The following is a 20,611-nucleotide window of genomic DNA, read 5'->3' on the forward strand; positions in this document are numbered from 1 at the left end:
AAAGCTCAACAACTCTGTGCTATCTCCCCCATTTTCTCAACTGGCCAGCAGCCCAGATGGAAATATCTATCAAGGCCTCGTCGTCAACTTCTTAATTCATATGTTCTTGGCAATGCACCAAAAGCAAAAACAAAAGGGGGCAGCAGCTCTGAATGAAAAGAAAACTGCTGCAAGCATCCTACCATATGGGTCGAATATGGTTCACAATGGTACGGAAACGAGGTTTGACGTAGTCGTAGTAGCCTATGTTCTTGTGTTCTTCTTGACACCAGACGAGATCAGCTTTAGCATACTTCTCAATTTCTGATTTTAGCAAGTCGAAAGGGAAAGGGGAGATCTAGAAGGGAATGGGAAGATATTATGAAATATAGAAATTTCTGGCATAGTAACAGGTCCCCACTGCGTACACAGCCGACACATCTTTATTCCTCAAATACATGAGGAATATCGTCTACCGCTCCCAGTGAGTGTGGCACATTTCAAAAAAGGAATCTCTCCAAATTAGTATGTAAGGAATGTTCTAATATCCCAATCTGACCCACACACAACAGTTACAATGGTGACGGCAAGAACAGTTAGCAAGTATATGCAGGTAACTCGCAAGCTACACATATTTAATTTGTGTGCACTCAGTTTTATGTGCTTCACAAAAAAAATGTATAACAACAACAACAACAACAACAACAATAATAAAGCAGAAAGGGCGCGGGTGGGCATACAAGGAAAAACACTTTGGCAATCCAACCCTCCACTGAACCTAATGTTTTTTGACTAAATCTGATTTTGGCTTTACAGGCTATTCCCAAGAAAGTTGAGAGTTGCCTGTATTTCACTTCTGCTGCAAATTTCTGAAGCTGGTGCGAGTACTGTCATTTGTTTGACAGACAATACATGTACTGCCACTTTCATCATAAATGTACTTTTTATTTCACTCACATGAATACTTAAAGACACAATCTAGTCAAAGCTAAGCACTTTCAGGTCTCATTGTCTTAGCAAAAGAGTGGCACTGACCATGTTTAAACTTTCATTTTGAAATCAATGAGTCTTAACTGTGCTTACCTTTTATACATGGGGCAGAATCCAACTAGTTAATATGGACATATGAAAATTTACCAGTATGAGTATATATGACATTGCTGGGTTTTTTAAAAAAATAATTTTGGTTAAAAAGAATTATACAATACAGTCACAGCAAAGAAAAGAACATGTTGCTTTTTGTAAATGATATATTCTGCCCAGGCACTACATTTGTTGAGTAATCCTACTGTTATTCTTGGACTTAGATACATTCCTGCTCACATCAAAAGGAACCAAAAGTGTGTCACAATGACATGCAGTGTTTGGATGTCATCTTGAGAATCCTCATCACGAGAATCCTCAGATCAAAAGTGATGCCAAAAGCATTTTCATTTGCAATGCACTACCTGTTAATGTTGAGAAGGCAGAAAGTAGAAAACTACTATTTTTAAAATCAAATGTTCATTTTGGTCAATACAGTATTCCCCCCCCCCCCATTTTCAGATGAAGGAAATGGGAAAACAGTTTTAAGCATCACATGAAAAGCAGCATTAGAATACCCTCGTGAAGGCAGCAGATCACAAAGTATTCACATTTTATAAATACAGAATGGGGTTCATAATTTGCAGAAGTCAACCTAGTCAATTTCCATCAGGTAAGATTCCAGTCCAGTTATTCTATAATAACAATAATTTATTATTTATACCCTGCCTATCTGGCTGAGTCTCCCCAGTCACTCTGGGCAGCTCCCAATCAAGTGTTAAAAACAATACAGCGTTAAATATTAAAAACTTCCCTGAACAGGGCTGCCTTCAGATGTCTTTTAAAGATAGGATAGCTGCTTATTTCCTTCACATCTGAAGGGAGGGTGTTCCACAGGGTGGGCACCACTACCGAGAAGGCCCTCTGCCTGGTTCTGTCTACATAATCTTACACTCCATTCACCAAATCAAAACACCTTGTGTTTCTTTTTTTAAAAACAGAACTTCAAGTTTTTGTTACTTTGATACCAAAAAGTGTCAACAGGATGGGCTGTTGCTCAATGGCACAACATTTGCTTTACATGTCTAGGTTCAAGAGCCCTTGTTCAAGCTGCCACATCATCAGGTAGGCTTGGGACAGACTCCCTGCTTAAACCCTGGAGAGAGGCTACCAGTCAGTGTAAGGCAGTACTGAACTAAATGAACCATTAGTCTGACTTTGCTGAAGTAACTGGACATGAGATGGGGTTAATTTCCTTCCTGAGTTAAATCACCCCATGGATGAGCTAATTTCAGGTGCACAGTCAGCCGAGCCAGTTGCGATGGTAACGGCCCAATGCCCCAACCATATCTGTGATTAATGTATGTCAACTCAGCAGTCTGTTAGTTGGTCTCAGTCTGTTGGTGTTGTTTGTTCGGTGTTATATGGAGCAACGGAGATACTTTGTATCTGTATTTGTCTGTATCTATGTCCAGAACTGTTTTACAGAGCCTTATCTTCTGCAACAGTAAGCTATTTGGACCTTAGGTTGCTTCCATGTGATGACTGGTACTGGGAGCAACTTCCACCATGTGTGTATCTCATATCAGATTAACAACAGATTCAGTATGAGAAAGGTTATTATGTGTACTTCACAGACATGTACATTTTAAAAATAATGCGCACAACAAGTTCTCTCTTTGCTTTACCTGTTCCAATCTGGTTATAGCCACCTCCTTCTCCAAATCCTGGTTCTTTCTCTCTCTAACAAGATCATAGTATACCTTCCCAGTACAGAAAATCACCCGCTTGACCTCCCCGGGAGCTTCAGCTGCAGGTCCTTCTTCAGGGATCACACGCCTGAAGCTGGTACCTAGATGTGCAACAAAAGTGTTTTACTACAAGGTGCCTAGTCTGATCAACCCTAGAGGATTTCTCAAAAATAGAAGTAATTTTTGGTATATTCCTTGGATTAGAAAGCCTTCTTTCCCTCCTTCCATAGTTTCCATTCTCACCATAACTTAGGGATATTGCCACTTTCTAGTAATTACACAGAGAAAATGACTCCCTTCATGAAACACATCTGGTTCTCTGTGGCAATTTTCCCCAACTCTCATGTACTTGTATTGGTTCTGTAATTCTTAAATTCAATAATATTCTGAACAGGCAGAGGAACAACAATCATTGCTATAACTAATATAATTTTAAGAAAAAATACGAGATTTGCTTGGTATCAGTGAAGACCTTGAGCACCTTATCTTGGCTGACAAGTTGACATCACAAATTAGTTCCCCCAGCAATCGCGGACCCATTTGCAGCTATTCTACTGTGTTTTTGCTATTTTCTTCCCGCGAAAGGGTCTCCATGCCACAAACGTAGTACTCCCATGCCAACAACGTAATGTAAGGCGGGGAGTGTTGGATCTCATGACAGAAAAGGGGGTTAAAATGTTTCAAAACAAAACGTGCATAAGTGAACCTACCTGACACCATTTCATCAAAGCTGGATTTTGCTTCAGGATGTCTCAGCAAGGACTTTGGTGTGAAAATAATCAGCTGCAAAATAGGCGGTATAATAATTGTAAAATGTTGCCTTTATTGAGTCAGATTACTTCTCACAAGCAAAGAATTTGACTTCCATACAAAAAAGCAATGGGTTCAGTGCCTGGAGATTAACTAGATGCACCCCTATCTAAAGGGTCTTAAGTTTTAATAAAATTCATGGAGATTTGAGCACTCTGCTGTCCTTGGATGCCTCTGCCTGCCCTAATCCCTCTGATGTCTAAAAAGTACTTTACTGTACATAAATCAGTAATGGACAAAGCCGAAATAGTTTGTCTCAGTGCGGCAGGGGTTTGTTGTGTGGCATACCTATATCTAAACAAATTGCAGTATGACTTTCTGAAACAATCTTGAATATTCTAGAAGTTTCCTAAAATAAGCAATTGGGCTCTTTAAATTTTTAACTATAATTAAATTTAAACCCACTTTCTACAGTACAGGCCTAGTCTTCTATCATCCATACTTCATTATTTTTTACAGAAAAGACTGAAATACTTTTAATTAGTACAAAAGCACTCAAATGTCACTACTTACAGGTTTCCTAAATGGCAACAAGAGCTGCCTTCGGAGGACATGGAAGTAACTGGCTGGAGTTGAACAGTTCACCACAATCCAGTTGCATTCATACAGTTGGGAAACAGCAAAATCATCTTCAAATTCCTGAACAAAGGTAGATTATGGGCATTAGAAAGGAAGCTATTAGCCTGGTTTGCACATCTTACTAAGCCGAACCATGGCTTAGTGTAAATCGGTGAATGTGTAGACTCTGGAAGGAGAATGTGGCAGCTCTGCTTCTCCCCAATCATCCTGCAATTGTGCTACACATGATTTGGTTTAACAAGTCATCCAAATCCAATTGATTTAGCTCTCTCTGGGCTATGCTATCCACAAGCTATAAGCAAAGTTAGCCCTATGGTTTCTGGTTCATGGTGTGTCCAAGAGAGCTAAACCATGAGCCCAGGTTTGGCGACACATTGAGCCATGGCTTAACTCAACACAACAGAATAGCCAAGGAGGAACATAACAGTCTCAGCTTCCTTTCCAATCGCCTGAACGCTTGTGCATTCATGCTAAACCATGGTTTGGCTTGCAAACCAATCCTCTATTTACCACCATTTTTACACTTTTACATTTTGATAAGAACAAAGGAAATTAGACAAAGGTCTGTAAACACATCACCACAGTCTACTTCAGCGTAGGAAACACAACCATTCAAGAGTTAACTTTTACCACAACCCTGTCTAGGTCAGGCAAACCTACAGAACATACTAAGACTGCTATAAATGTTACCTTGGTAGCCTAAATTTGACCCTATCAGGCTAAAGAGGCAGAGGAGAGTGCACCATTTCTTAATAAACTCAATGAAATATAGTTTCAAATGTGCTTACCATACTTTACAAGGTGAAGGAGCGTCTCCACCCCCATCGTTCAGTCTGGACACTGAGGTCCAGCTCCAAGGGCCTTCTGGCGGTTCCCTCACTGCAAGAAGTGAGGTTACAGGGAACCAGGCAGAGGGCCATCTCGGTAGTGGTGCCCACCCTGTGGAACGCCCTTCCATCAGATGTTAAGGAAATAAAAAACTATCTGACTTTAGATGTCTTCTAAATCTGAAAGCAATCCTGTTTAGGGGAGTTTTTGATGTTGGATGTTTTATCATGTTTTTAATATTCTGTTGGGAGCCGCCCAGAATGGTTGGGGAAACCTAGCCTGATGTGCAGGGTATAAATAAATAAATTATTATTATTATTATTATTATTATTATTATTATTATTATTATTATTCTTCTTCTTCTTCTTCTCATTCCCACCCCATTTTCCTTCAGCATGGGACATGTCTGGCAGACAGAAGGTCCTATGTTCAACGATGCTGCAGCTCCTATAGGCCCTGTATCTGAGAGTCACCAGTGTGTTCCTTGGCATTGCTGGACCACGTTGCAGCCCTTGCCGGGAGGGTCCAGAACAAATAGGGGGAAAGGCTGTTTCAGGACAGAAACAGTTGTGGACACTTTGCTTCCTCTGCTGGACACTATGGAAAACCCTGCTGCTGCTGCCCCTGCTGCCTAAGTTGTGTATGTTGTGTCATTCCCTGCCTACTGTTGTGTCATTCACCGCAACTATGGTGAGCCTCCCTCTCTGAGATGCAACAAAGGACAACTCCTGATGCCCAGCTCTGGTGTCAGGGACCGTTCTGAGGAGGACTGCACTGAGGAGGAATTGTGGGAGCCTCCCTCATTTTCAATGTTCTGTTGAAAACCGCCCAGAGTGGCTGGGGAAACCCAGCCAGATGGGCGGGGTAGAAATAAATTATTATTATTATTATTATTATTATTATTATTATTATTATTGGTGCCTGAAGAGAGATGACTGGGTAGGAAGGAAAAATAGATATACTTACTGGAAAGGCATCAGGATCATCATTACACATCTGAAGGAATCTCTCTGGCCTAGCTGAAGAATGCTCTGGGCCCTGAGAATCACATCATGTAAAGAAAAACAAGTTGGCATGCCTTGGAACAATCTAGATCCTAAATATAATTGTCATTAATTTCCGTACTGGGCAGGATGATGTGAACTTAGTTGGTTTGATAGAAGTGGTTGTCTGTGGCCTTTATAACCGCCCTCTCTGACATAGGTTTAATAGATGGCTGAATATAACATGTTTATTGTATAAATGGAGCACCCTATAAATGCACACTATTCCTCAGATGTTGAAACTCATTAAATGCAGTGGAATTTATTTCCAAGTACAAATGCACGGGATTAACCACTAGGTAAAAGGTAAAGGACCCCTGGACAGTTAAGTCCAGTCAAAGGCGACTATGGGGTTCGGTGCTCATCTCGCTTTCAGGCCGATGGAGCTGGCATTTGTCCACAGACAGCTTTCCAGGTCATGTGGCCAGCATGACTAAACCGCTTCTGGTGCAACGGGACACCATGACGGAAACCAGAGTGTGTGAAAATGCCATTTACCTTCCCACCACACCGGTACCTATTTATCTACTTGCACTGGTGTGCTTTCAAACTGCTAGGTTGGCAGAGCTGGGGCAGAGCAACAGGTGCTCACCCCATCATGGGGATTCGAATCGCTGACCTTCTGATCGGCAAACCCAAGGGGCTCAGTGGTTTAGACCACAGCTCCTTTTACCTTTACCTAACCACTATATGCATTCTCTCTTTCAATCATTACACATTTGTTCTTCGGGGAAATACCCACTGATACACATCTGTAACAGCAATTCCTTCTTCTTATTTAAATAAATATTAGATATATCTAATTGTGAAATTAGTTGCACACAGGAAACTATTATTCTGATCAGTGGAAGCCCTACCATTCCTTCCATTCCATGAGGCAAAAGCAGGACAATCCCATTGTGACGAACCCATTTAGCCTGTCCCGAGCTGATAAATTGATCAATGATGCACTGTGCTGTATTGTGGAAGTCACCAAACTGAGCCTCCCAGCACACGAGGGCATTGGGACTTGACATAGCAAAGCCAAGTTCAAAACCTAAGAGGGGGGAAAGAGGAAATATATTATCAGTACACACTATATTCTGTTGTGACTATACAAAATGTATTGAGAATAAATCCTGAAGCTGAATTACAGAATGGCATTACAGAATGAAGTAAATTAGGACTATGCCTCTTATGCATCCAAGAATTAGGCACTTTCAGTATATACGAATATACAAAACTTCTATGTCAAAAACTGATTCAGTACAACTTTGTGCATCTCAGTCTTCGGAACCATCACAAACGACTAATGAAAAGGAAAAATGAGGCATAAGAAAACCATATTCTGCAATAAAAAATCAAATACCAGAATGGCTTGGGTAGCATTTAAAAAATGTGGAGTGGTTGTGACAAGATACGTTGTGCCACTTCCATTACACTTAACATGTTATAGCTTACAGCACGGTGATGTTGCAATATTTCCTAAAATCTAACATACAGCAAACACAATTGGGTCCATCTGGAATGTTATGTGGGATTCTCGTAGGAAGCGAGTAAAATTTTCCCCTCTGTGTAGTTCGTTATGTGTTGTGGACGACCATATAGCAAACTCTTCCGTGGTAGGGATTAGGGCATTAAATAATGGGTAAAAATGGAACAGGAATTTACTAAAATCTAAAGTATCATAGTTCTTGCCCAGCAACTCAGCTAAGGCAGATTGATGGTAAATTGCTTTAATAGCTGTAATCACAATGCTGCTTTGTTGTTCTGTTTCAAAATACAAGATTTCAAGCAGAGCCAGAGAGTTCATAGAAACATAATTAAATATAATATTAACCTAGTTTCTCTTTTAATGACCCACCTTGACTCCAGGGTCTTATTTATTTATTTCACTGCTTCCAGCTAATAGTGCCTATTAGACAAAATGCCTCCCCCCCCCCCACTTTTGCCCCTCATGTTACCCGCTTTTCCAGGATCATTTGCATTTAAATAGGTCGTTGGATTGGCATGAGGACAAATATTCCTGCAGCAACTTTAAATGATGCCATGTAGCCCGAATCATCAACATACATCAGATGGACTGATGTCAAGTGAGCAGAATGGTCGATAATTTACCGGTATGATATCTAGAAAGGCATTGCACCCTGTAGGAGACTCTCGTGTGAAGCTACTGAGGCAAATTTGGAAAGGGCAGTCTCTGGTCCCTTCTTTTGTTGGGGCATGCAATCCATTCAAATGGATAAAAAAAAACCAGAGTTCTATATGCAGAAGCAGTCCTTCCCTCAAAGAAGATATATATACATGTTTATAGGGCTGCTATACGTCTGTATGGGATGTGGGTGGCACTGTGGGTTAAACCACAGAGCCTAGGGCTTGCCGATCGGAAGGTCGGAGGTTTGAATCCCCGCGACGGGGTGAGCTCCCGTTACTCGGTCCCTGCTCCTGCCAACCTAGCAGTTTGAAAGCACGTCAAAGTGCAAGTAGATAAATAGGTGCCGCTCCGGCAGGAAGGTAAACAGCGTTTCCATGCACTGCTCTGGTTCGCCAGAAGCGGCTTAGTCATGCTGGCCACATGACCCGGAAGCTGTACGCTGGCTCCCTTGGTCAGTAAAGTGAGATGAGCGCCGCAACCCCAGAGTCGGTTACGACTGGACCCAATGGTCAGAGGTCCCTTTACCTTTTTATACATCTGTAATTTCCCAGACATAGATGGGACTTGGCAGTTGGAAACAGCTTCTGGGGGGAAATTGCTGAAATGTCCAGGAAATTCTGGACATATGTCAATCCATGTTGGGAGTGTAGATTTTGGTGAATTTCCTTTAAAATAACTCAAAAACTTCAGGCAAAACAAAAAGCTCAACAACTTTTGTGTCCAGATTTTCACTTTTTGAAATCTGGCAACCCTATTTTACACCTTGAGGCTCTTTAGATCTAATCCACAGATAAATATGTGCAAATGCCACCTTACTGAATGGGTACCCAGCATGTCATATGAATCTCTGTTCTCAAGAGAGGTTAAAAACCATCACCAGCTGTGCAGCCAGTCAGCTGGCAAAAGCAATATTCATTCTTGACTGCTTGCTTCCAGGACTGTTAAGAATGGCAATTCTTGCTTTCTTCCTGGTTGTGAGGTATGCACTCAAGTAATGGTGGGTACCGATGCCACAACAGCACTGGTAGATAAGATAACTCAAGAATAGGAATTCAATAATATGCAGTTTCTAGCAGGAAAGGTGTTGGGTTGCGGTTCCCTGATCTCCCAGGTAAGTTGTCTGAATATATATCCCATTACCTGCTCCTATCCAAACTGCCAAAGCATTTCAGGAAGAGGAGAACAAGCAGATTTGCAGATAGATGCACTGTTAATACATAGCGCTTAAAACAAGATTGTCCCTTTCAACAACAAGAAAAAATACACTACTTAAAGTAAACATTTAGATTTCAATTTTTTTTTTAAAATCATCTAATGAGGATGTGCTTTGAAACATGTTGTATTTATCTGTATGGTCCTTAATTTGTAATTCTCTGCTGCACAGAGAATGGGAAAAAAGCACACCTTACAATTTAAGTGCTGCGAAAACGAAAGAGAGAAGGGGCGACTGGGTAGATTTGGAAATTATAAATGAAACCTTCTTTGCACATTCTAAAGTATCAAACTTTCATAAAGGTTTGCTAAAGGGCTGGAACCCTTCACCCTGTGTCCCTCGAGGCTTCTTGCTCCTCCCAATTTATTCTGATTAATGGTTTTGTCTTTTTTTGTGAGACAGTTGCCTTTTTCTGGTGGGTGTCGCCTCTTTTTTGTCTGTATGTTGTTTGGGATGGGTGTACGTGTTTCGTCTGGGGGAGATTTTGAGCATCACCAATTTCCATTCTGTGAAACGAGTACCTTGGGGTATCTACAATGGTTTTAGATTTCTAATTGTGTGCACAGGCTCAAAAACGTTGGGGACCCCTGTTGTATGGCTAGTCCAGTACAAAGTTTAAGGTGCTGTTTTTGAGTCTATGGTAAAAATAAAGCAGGGAACTGTTTGCAAATAACCATAAGGTATTGGATGTTCTCCAGAATATTGAATTTGCACTAATTCAAACCCTAAACTCCTTATTGGCGCATCATATGGAACTGAGTGAAGAAAAGAGAGTTCCACATAGTCACACTACTAGAAGGCAGTAGCTGCTTGGACCTGTCTTAAAGATGGGAATCCATCAAGGAAATTTCTCATCAGGAGAATACAAGAAAGAGAAAAGCACAGATTGTGAAAAGGATACCAGGATACTGAAAGGAAAAGACAGTAGTTAGTCAATAGTGAAACAGAGGTTAGGAATAGCTTAGTTGGTAGAACATGAGACTCTTAAGACTCAGGGTTGTGGGTTCGAGACCCACGTTGGGGGGAAAACATTGCTGCATTGCAGGGGGTTGGACTGGATGATCCTTGGTATCCCTTCCAACTGACCAATTCCATGAATCTGTCCAATTCCATGAATTCCAAGCATAAGGGATTCAGATGAGGAAGGGTGGAAATAGGTTTCGGTAGCTAGGTTAGGTTAGAACGCAATGGACAGCACAGAAGCTGAAATGGGTTTGGAGGAAATGTGAAAGAGGGGCAAAGTCTGGCGTACCAAGCTTGATCAAAGTGTATAATTCACAGACATTTATTTACTGAAGCCATTCAAAGCATGCAACAGCATCTGGTAAATGTAAGTCCTAAGGGAACACTTTTGCAGCTGCATTTTGCAGGCTTGTTTTTCAGGATTTCTTTTTCTGAAGACATGAAGACTGAAAACTTACATTATAAAATACAACCACAACTCCATAAAATGAAAGAAGTACCTTTCATTACTTAGGTGAAACCTTCAGTTCTTCTAGCTGGTAAAAGTTTCCATCATAATTGCGTGAATCAAAAAGTTCAAATGTTTAGCATAGCTTCTCCTTCCAGTTCACATGCTGTAAGTTTGTTTTTCATTACTGATTTTAAATTGTGCTTTTAAATGCTTTTTGTCTAATTAACTTACACAGTTGTATTATAAACTGGACTGCTCCATGCCACCCTGAGCATCTCTGGGCAGAGAAAGCAGCTAAGAAATACAATTAAATAAAATTGGTTGGAAAATAAAAGCTTTTACAATTTTTTGCTGAACAAGCTGGCTGGGACTGGCAGCTGAAAGGCAGAGCCAGATGCGACATTTGACAAGACAAAAGTCAAAGTATGTGGAATATACAATTGGCTGCTGAAATGTAGATCTAGTTGTGTGAACAAGGTTACTAAGAAACTACAGTGGTGCTTCGCAAGACGAAAAGAATCCGTTCCGCAAGTCTCTTCATCTAGCGGTTTTTTCGTCTTGCGAAGCAAGCCCATTAGCGGCTTAGAGGATTAGCGCTATTAGCGGCTTAGCGGCTTTTAGCGGCTTAGCGGATAAGCGGCTTAGCGGCTTAGAAAAAGGGGGGAAAGGGAAAAAAAGTCAGAAAAACTCGCAAGACATTTTCGTCTTGCGAAGCAAGCCCATAGGGAAATTCGTCTTGCGAAGCACCTCCAAAACGTAAAACCCTTTCGTCTAGGGGGTTTTTCGTCTTGCGAGGCATTCGTCTTGCGGGGCACCACTGTATTTTATTAAATTTTAGTCACTGTGTTGTGAAAGACGCCTTTTCCCTTTCTGTAAAATTATCGTTCCCATTTCCATGTCACTATATACATGCATAAGTCTGAGACTTGAACTAACTGCAGTTTCACAATTACTGAGGGCGGCTGTGCATATTACATCTTTTTAAAGAATTACTTATGTGCTGCAGGAAACATCAGTGTTATTTTCAACAAGTGTGATGTTTTGAGTTGTCCTAAATCTAAGTGTTCATTTGTGATTTCAGTATCTCAAAAACAAAACAAAACTACAAACTGGGGAATGTGATCTATAATTATGGAAAATACTTTGAAAGCTGACAATTCTGAATCTAACAATCTACTCAAAACTCTGTATCTAAGAGTCTATTCATAGAGCTTCCCTCTGCCTTTGAAAGCCTTGTAAGAAGTAGATTCAGGGAGACTGAGAGGGACTTATAGGACCAAGGTGTTATTCTGGCTACCGCCAGGAGGTATAATGGTATTAATGTAATCTTGTTATATTTATAGTGCTGAAACCGTTCTAGTTATTATGAAATCGTTCTAACGATGGTTGACTTTGAGATGTTTTCCCGATTCCTTTGTGGTAAGCCGCTTTGAGCATGATTCTCTTTGCGGAAAAGCAACATACAAATAAAACGATGACAACAATCTAAACCCATAGAAATTACAATTGCAATTATCTATGCAATCTATTATCTGTCAAATTTACTATATTCAGGTAGCTGGAGTAATTTTACCCCAAAGAGTACCATTTGCAAATATATGAGGCAACCTAGGGAGAAGTTATTAATAAGCACAGAATGAAGTCTCTAGACTCCGTTTCTAGCTGTGATAAGAATTTGCATTCTTACCTTTAATTAGGAAAGTTTTGTGAACTCTGAAACTCCTGCTGACCAAAGGAGGGCAACTTGGCTCTTGATATGCTCTGCACACAGTAGGCTACCACTTCAAACCCACTAGCAAGCAGTCACTGACAGGTCTCATGTACTTGTCATTTGTGATTTATACTGTGGGGACTGCAGAATGTAGCCAAGGGTAATGCGCCTGTGGGAATTTGAGGTCTGTTTTATTTCACAGAATGTATATCAATATGGGCAATGCAAGCTTGAGAACAAGGAGGTCCACTGCCATTATAACGTTGCAGCCATATGCATCATAATTAAAATGTGTATTTGGTACCTGTAGATTTCTACAAAATCCACTCAAATGCATATGGTTACTGCCTTACATCAAGGGTGGGGGGGTCTTTCCCCCCCCTCCACCAAGCACCACTGTTCTACAGAAGAAAAAAAATCAATCCTGGGCCACACACAAGTATTCCACTAATTGTCTTTATTAAGTGGATTGTAGGCTTTAAAAAAAATTTAGTTTGTATAAGACAGGTACAAATATCTGCTGGAAATGTAAAGAAAAAGAAGGCACCTTGTATCATATGTTGTGGTCTTGTGTGGTAATAAAAGCATTCTGAGAAATGATATATAATGAGTTGAAAAAAATGTTCAAAATAAATTTTATTTTTAAAAAACAGAGGCTTTTCTAATAGGAATTGTGGGTGCTGACATTCCAAAGGAGCAGAAAAGCCTTTTTATGTACATGATGACAGCAGCACGTATGTTGCTAGCCCAGAGATGGAAAGAAGGCTAAGTCCTTACCAGAGAAGAAGGGCAAATTAAACTGTTGGATTATGCCAAAATGGCAAAACTGACTGGGAAGCTCAGGGACCAAGAAGATGACCAAAACTTTAACAAAGAGTGGGGAAATTTTATAATTTATCTTGGAGACCACTGTAAGCAGATGAAAACGTTAGCAGGATTGCAGTAACGCTTGCAATGTAGCAAATACAATGGACACAATGCAGTGATATAAAATATGGACTACTGAATAATATGCAGTTGAAAGGGTTGACAATAGGACCCATGGCGGGGAAGGTGGGAAGTACAGAGATTCAGAGGAATCTTTAAATATTAAGGTGTATGATTGTATTGTCATATTTTTATACTTATAAAAATTATTTTTTTTAAAAAAATCTAGTCTGAATACAGTAAAAAAAACAGATACACCATAAAATAAGATTGCATCTTGGACACATTTGACTTACACTGATTCTGACTTACTCTTAGCTGCAGCGTGTGGGTTTATTGGTGGAAAGACCCTTCGAAAGCAAAGAGCCAAGGAAAAAAGCTCTCCTTTAAGTAGATTCATTGTCACTTCTCTGCAAGGAACATCCCCAAGTGCAGGGGAGAAGTGGATGGAGCCAGGAGAACAGTGGTGTCTCACCAGCATCTCATGGGAGGGAGCTTCCCCTTGGGATCTCAGGGGATTTGTGGAGGGTGGAGAGAGAGAAGGAAGGATGGCAGGGGGAGGAGAAAGCAAACTCGGGTAAGCACTTGGCATGGCTTCTCATCCCCTGCCTCACACCCATCGCCTCTTCCTTCTTCCTGCTCTTCCACAGTCCCAGAGCTAGAGGTTGAAGCCTGTGTATGGCAGCAGAGGTTTCATGGCTGCCCCCCTTGGCGTTGGTCAAACACTGTGGCCTCCAGGTGACTAGGGAAAGTTTCCGTTCTCCCAGCTTAGCTGGCTTTGGCTCACTCGCCGGAAGGAAGCTGCCTGTTCACTAGAGAAGGGCACTGCCAATACCAGCAGGCGTTGCAGTTGCTCTCCAGGCAAGAAGCTGACGGCAGGGAAAGTGTGGTCTGAGTCAGCCCCACAGCAAACATTTAGAGTTACCAAAGGGGGAAAGAGAGAGGTGGCAGTCTAGTATCCCAGCTGGGCTGGAAAGCAGCAATCCAGGGATTCTAAGGCAACTTTGCGTATCCACACTCTGCCCAGAAACTAACCCTTGGATCAGATGCAATCCCACTGTGCCTAGGGGGACAGAACTGAGACTTTAAAATAAAAATGAGACGATCCCTAACACTATTGAATGATCAGGCGGTGCTGGTTATTGTGCTCTAGCAGGTAAGTTGTTCCCCCAACACAAACGTTTTTAGTAGTAACATTTAGTTCCAGGTAAACTAGGTTAGGATTGCCAACACCTGTGGAATGTAAACACCTGTCTCGTGACAAGCACTTCGCTGCACAGTGAAGAGAGCAGAAACCAACAAGGATTGCCATTTCTCTGCCTAACTCAGTGCACGTTGACACAGAAGTAATAAGATGGCACTGAAATGGGACTTGTTCCTGAGGAAGTGTATCACAGCATGCAGTGTGGGTCTTCATTACAAATACTGAAATGGGGATGGGGACGGTTCTTCCAGGACGGAGACAGAAACCTTTGATTGTTGCTAACATGAAGAGAGCCTTGCTAACTCTCCATTTTTCTTTCATGTCCTGCCACTTTTATTATCTTTACATTATTTCTTTATTAAATCTGGGAACCAGGCAGAGGGCCTTCTTGGTAGTGGTGCCCCCCTGTGGAACGCCCTCCCATCAGATGTCAAAGAAATTAACAACTATCTGACATTTAGAAGACATCTGAAGGCAGCCCTGTTTAGGGAAGTTTTTAATGACTGATGTTTTAATGTATTTTTAATCTTTTGTTGGAAACCCAGCCAGATGGGCAGGGTATAAATAATAAATGATGATGATGATGACTGCCTGACCTCATGATGGGTGGAGCAAGCAGAACTCCCAGTCGATGGTGACTGTCATAGTGAGCACCACATGGGAGGTAATGAGATGGTTGAGCCACTGTCTAACACTGCCAACTCTGCATACTTTTGGCCTCTTGGCACAGGCTTTGCTCTTTCACGCCTACAAAAATGGTGGCTTCTCAACCTCTTCCTTCTCCATTTTCCCTCTGTTTTCCCCCAAGGCCAGTCTTGGTCCAGAGCTGCCTTCTTCAACAGCACTGTTCAACTTCCTCCTAGACACCACTGGAACATGTACTTGCCTTTTACATTGGCTTGGCCTTGACAAACTGCTTTACCCACCAACCTCAACGCTCAAGGGGTCTCTCAAAATTCCTGGAACAGAAATTAATTAAAAGTTGGAGGTGCATCCCACACTCAGGTTGGAGGTTTCCCCCAGTCCTGTGCTAGATGTCTATCAGAAGATGCTATGAGCGAGGGCAAAATGACAACTTTGCAACCCAGAGTAACATTCCTGATGCCAGGCAAATATGCTGAATAGTCTGAATATGTGCAGGAATGTGGCACTTATGTCCATCCATGAATGCACAGACTTCATTTGCAGAAGAGGTGAATTTTTATGTGCTATCCTGATGCTAATTGTATTCAAGACATTCAGCCAGATCTTGATGAAGGTATGTCAATAAATTGCTTTGGTTTCTGTGGTGCTGAACTCCGTGAAGAACCCATCTGTAAACACGTTTCTATGTTTCCCTCTGCCAAAAAGTTAGAAAGCACGACATACTAGCTTTCTAACCTTTCATTCAAGGTGTCTGTACTACTTATTCTCTGACAGAGATTCATACTCTTTCATGCTATTAATACTCATTTCCAACAAGACAAATTTATTTAAAAATAAATAAAAAACCATCCTAATTGTCATGCTGTGTCATCATCTGCTGAAATAGTGAAAATCTTTTGTAACTCTTCTTGCAAGTTCCCTAAGGTATTCTTTAAATAAAGGGAGAAGCTAAATAGGCTTTCCTGGATAGGTTTGAGTCCAATTCTATTTTTAAACAAGCATTCAAAGACTTTTTCTACAGATTGGGTGACATGGATGAGGAAACACCCAAGATGGCTCATTATTTACACACATGCTACTATATTAGAATAGGGAAATCAGGTTTTCTCAAGATAAAAATGGAAACTCAGTTTAATCTCAGTCAAAGATCCTACTGAAGTACACATAGGATGAAAGATTTCAATACTTATAGTCTTAAAGATTGCCCTGTAGATTTAAATTGTGTCTTCAAACTGACAATACATTAATTCCTTTCTCCTAACTGTACTATAACAGCACTGTCAAAAACCACTAAATTAAGCAATACCATAAAAGACAGACTAACAGCTGCTTTCTCCCTTATGATTTCCAGTGATAGGGCAGGTCTCCCAAGTCGTAAATAATTCCACAATACAGGAATGTGTCCTGGACCTTACTAGTAAGGTGCTGGTGGTTTTATTTACAGGAACAGTTTTAAGAAACAATTTCACATGTGGAAAGTCACTTGTGGCAATTGGTCTCAACTAGTGCTGGATTTATGTATAAGCTAAACAAGCTATAGCTTAGGGCCCCAGTCTCTTGGAGGCCCCCAAAAAATTTAAAGGGGGAAAAAACCCTGGATGTACATTTCCAAAATATAAGATAAAAAACAAATAAAATAAAACCTATGTACAGCAACAGTGTTTTGTGTTGTGCAGGCTCCTATTTGTTATGTGCAAATGGCTTTAGATACCTATTAGGTCCATAAATTACCATATAGCATATATTCAATGCAAAAAAAAAAGTGATAATTTGTTGTTGACAAAGGGCAGCTGGACATATAAAGGGCACCATTACGTTCAGTAGCTTAGGGCCTCATCAAACTCAAATCCGGCCCTGGTCTCAACCCAGTTATTCCAAAAAGAGGGGCTGGAACCCCACAAATCAAAAATCTAAAGCAAACATTTTTTATATTGACCTTCAGGTGGGAGGTGACATTAAGGATGAAGCAATACATTGGTGGCATGTGTGTAATGACAGGACCTGATAGTGTACAAAGAAGGAAGTCATTTCTGGATCATGATGGGTTTAACTAACAGATGAATACGCTTTATTATAATAGTTTGGGGTTTTATAAGCGCAAGTGTTCTTTAGTAGAAAACCTCTAAAGGTGGAGTCCAATGATGGTCCAAATATTATGTTGTTATCTGGAGAACTTCAGATAATAGAATCATCAGATGAGGAAACAGCGATCAGCCCAATTTTGGGTGCCTCTCCTCTTTGTTTTCATGTGTCACTCTGACAGACAGAGGTGTTGAGAAGCAGCGTCAGCTTGCACTTCATATTATGCTATCTCTCCCCCTTCTCCCTGACAGCAAGTTGCGTGACTGTCAGAAAGAGCAAGAGTCTTTCAATTAAAATTAATTAAGCTGCAGTTTAATGCAACATGATTTGTCATTAGTCAAGGGTTCTCAGCCTGGGATTTAAAACAAATAAGAAAACACCCAAAGTGCTTTGAAATGGCAATGTAGCACTCAATTTACTGTAATGTCTTCTTCACTTTTCTGAACAGATCTGCTCCTATATTTCTCAATGAAGACCAATAAGGAGGTGACTGCCATTAGGTTTTAAGATTTTTTCTAACAGTAATCGCAGAAGGAAAAAAATGGTTGCATTTTCAATATGGGGAAGAAAACTAAAATGCTGTGCTATGTTTTTGTGACATTACCTAGATGTTTCCCGGGCAGTTTGCCACATATGCTTAAACAGGAGCAGCTGCTATTTAGCATGGGCAAGTTGATGACTGGCAAAATACAAGGCTGGCACTGTCTACAGAATCCCCATCATTAAAATTACAAAATAAGTGATGGAGCCAGTTTACAGTGAAGGAATGCAAGCTAAACAAGATGTTTTTTCTCCATTATCTTTAACATAATTCTTCCTTTTCCCAAAAATACTCTTTTACATTGCAGAGTATCTAGGCTGCAGTGGATTTATCCCTGTGGCAAATTAGTCCAGCAAGAATAACATTTTAGTAGAACTATTATACACTTGGTGCTCTTTAGTGGTTCAATAATAACTCAGCACTGACTTGCAGCTCTGAACAGGTGCCAGCTCCCTGCTTGTGCACCTGCCAGAAAAACAATTTGAAGCTTCATCATGCAGGGCTATTCAATTCATTTTTACTTAATTAGCTGCAATCTAAGACACTAATGGGAATTCCTAAAATGACAGAATCATTTTGCTTGTTTACGCAAATGGAAGTTCAAGTTCAGGGCTTAATTCTTTCTCTTTTTGGAGTTGTGCTTATGATGGGATGAATTTAGAAAAACAAAGCAGGAATTCCTGGATCAGATGCTATTGGTCTATACACATATTGGAACATTAATAATTTCTCTCTCTTTCAAAGTGGTAATTCTCAAAAACATTGCCTCACAGTCAAATTTCCTTCCCTAATTACTATTTAAAATGACTTGCAGTCAGAAGGAATGCAGAGAGTTCATTTCCCTAACCTTCAATGATAAAGAAACCCGTGCTAAAGTGAATGAAAAAATTCAAGAGTTTTAATCCGCGTGGAGCCCAATATTGACAAGCATATTGCAAAAATAATCCATTTGCTTGTTTATCCGAAAAGGGAGGTCACAGTTTTAAAAAATAAAGACAAAGGTCCAAGTGTATAGATTAGGATACACCTTTTCGATTATAAGATGCCCCCATGTATAAGATGCCCCCTATTTTGGGAGACTAAAATTAAAGAAAATGGGGTGAGATGGCCCCGAGTTGTCACCCAACTGACAAACACTAACAATTGCAAGCAGCGCACACCAAATTGACAAAGCAGCAGCCAATAAAAAGCAGCCCTTGCAGCAGACACCATTCACCCACCCAATCGCAAGATCCTGCTGGCGGCTGCAACCAATCACCCGTCCCCCCTCTGCACTATCCATGTATAAGACATGGAGAGACCTATGGAGAGACCTGGTCTGAATAGAGATATTGGATTCATGTCCGATTATACATACTGAAGCCAATTTTGGTCATCTGTCCCTTTAAAAATACTTTGCCCTTACCTGTGGAACCAACTGCCATAACAGTCATCAACAGTTATAAGGCTGAAGTGACCTCTGCTTCAGAATATCTGACAAAGTGTGTATAGTGGTACCTCGGGTTACAGGCGCTTCAGGTTACAGACTCCACTAACCCAGAAATAGTACCTCAGGTTAAGAACTTTGCTTCAGGATGAGAACAGAAACTGTGCTCTGGTGGCACGGACCTCCAGAACGAATTAAATTCTTTACCCAAGGTATTACACACAAAGCTCATACCTTGAAAGCTTATATTTAGTTGATCTTAAAGATGCCACTGGAATTATTAAAAAGATTTTTTCATCTTTCATCTTGTTATTTATCATGTATAAGACGAGACACCCCCCCCCTTTAAACTTTATTTTAGAGTAAAAAAACCCTCGTCTAATACACGGAAAAGTATGGTGTGTAGTTCTATACAATCTCAAGGTACTCAAGTAATCCAATAAGAAACTGCCAAACTTACCCAAGACCCCATATTCTGAAAGGGAGCTATTGCATACGGTGTAAGGGGCTTGCTGCTCCCACAGATGATTCATAGGAACACAGGTCCCCTTGTCAACATCTTGATCATGGAGTACATGGTGGCGATGGCTACAAAGATTTTTAAAAACACAATGACGTTTTAAGAAAAGATATTTTTAGAAAAGGAAACCGTGGCAAGAGCACACACAGAACACTTTTCGAATGTTCAGAGTTCTTCGCAATTATTACAACAATCATCCAGCAAGGCAGCTCAGTATTATAGCCATTTGCAGGCTGAGGACTGAGACTGGGAGATGGTGTTAGCCCCAAAATGGAAAACAAGGGAGGTTCCAACTAAAGAAGAATGGCAACTTAAACTCATGGAATATGTGCAGCTTGCAGACCTAACATATAGAATAAGAGAACAAGAAGAACATACATTTAAAGAAGACTGGGAAATGTTTTCTGAATATATGGGGGGGCAGTTTTGTGTACATTTGATAACGGCAACATTTTCAATAAATTCAACAGTGTACATAAGTTTTGATGGATGTAATAATAGAATACAGTTGTACCTTGGAAGTTGAACGGAATCTGTTGACTTCCAAAATGTTCGGAAACCAAAGCACGGCTTCTGATTGGCTGCAGGAAGCTCCTACAGCCAATTGGAAGCCATGGAAGCCCTGTTCCAAAGAACATTTGCAAACCAGAACACTCACTTCCGGGTTTGCGGCATTCAGGAGCCAAAATATTCTAAACTGTAAAACAGAAAATTTAATAAATATATATATATTAAAATAAATAAATACAAAGCAACCCTTAAAAAAGAGAGAGACTGGGAG

The 20,611-nt window shown here is 40.6% G+C and overlaps 1 protein-coding gene across 3 annotated transcripts in view; it reads right to left on the reverse strand.

The window, feature by feature from the left end:
- The window catches only part of OGDHL (oxoglutarate dehydrogenase L), a 65,424-nt gene that overhangs the window by 3,836 nt on the left and 40,977 nt on the right, over positions 1-20,611 (reverse strand). For all 3 annotated transcript variants that reach the window (XM_079975606.1, XM_079975607.1, XM_079975605.1), the window contains exons 16-22: positions 19,771-19,898; positions 6,871-7,049; positions 5,937-6,008; positions 4,077-4,202; positions 3,464-3,536; positions 2,691-2,854; positions 183-337 (exon numbers count right to left, since the gene is read on the reverse strand). In XM_079975606.1, coding sequence (XP_079831732.1) covers positions 183-337; positions 2,691-2,854; positions 3,464-3,536; positions 4,077-4,202; positions 5,937-6,008; positions 6,871-7,049; positions 19,771-19,898 — 897 coding nt within the window. The remainder of the gene's footprint in view (positions 1-182; positions 338-2,690; positions 2,855-3,463; positions 3,537-4,076; positions 4,203-5,936; positions 6,009-6,870; positions 7,050-19,770; positions 19,899-20,611) is intronic.

Source organism: Podarcis cretensis (assembly GCF_951804945.1).
Source record: "Podarcis cretensis genome assembly, chromosome: 5".
Lineage (NCBI taxonomy): Eukaryota > Metazoa > Chordata > Lepidosauria > Squamata > Lacertidae > Podarcis > Podarcis cretensis.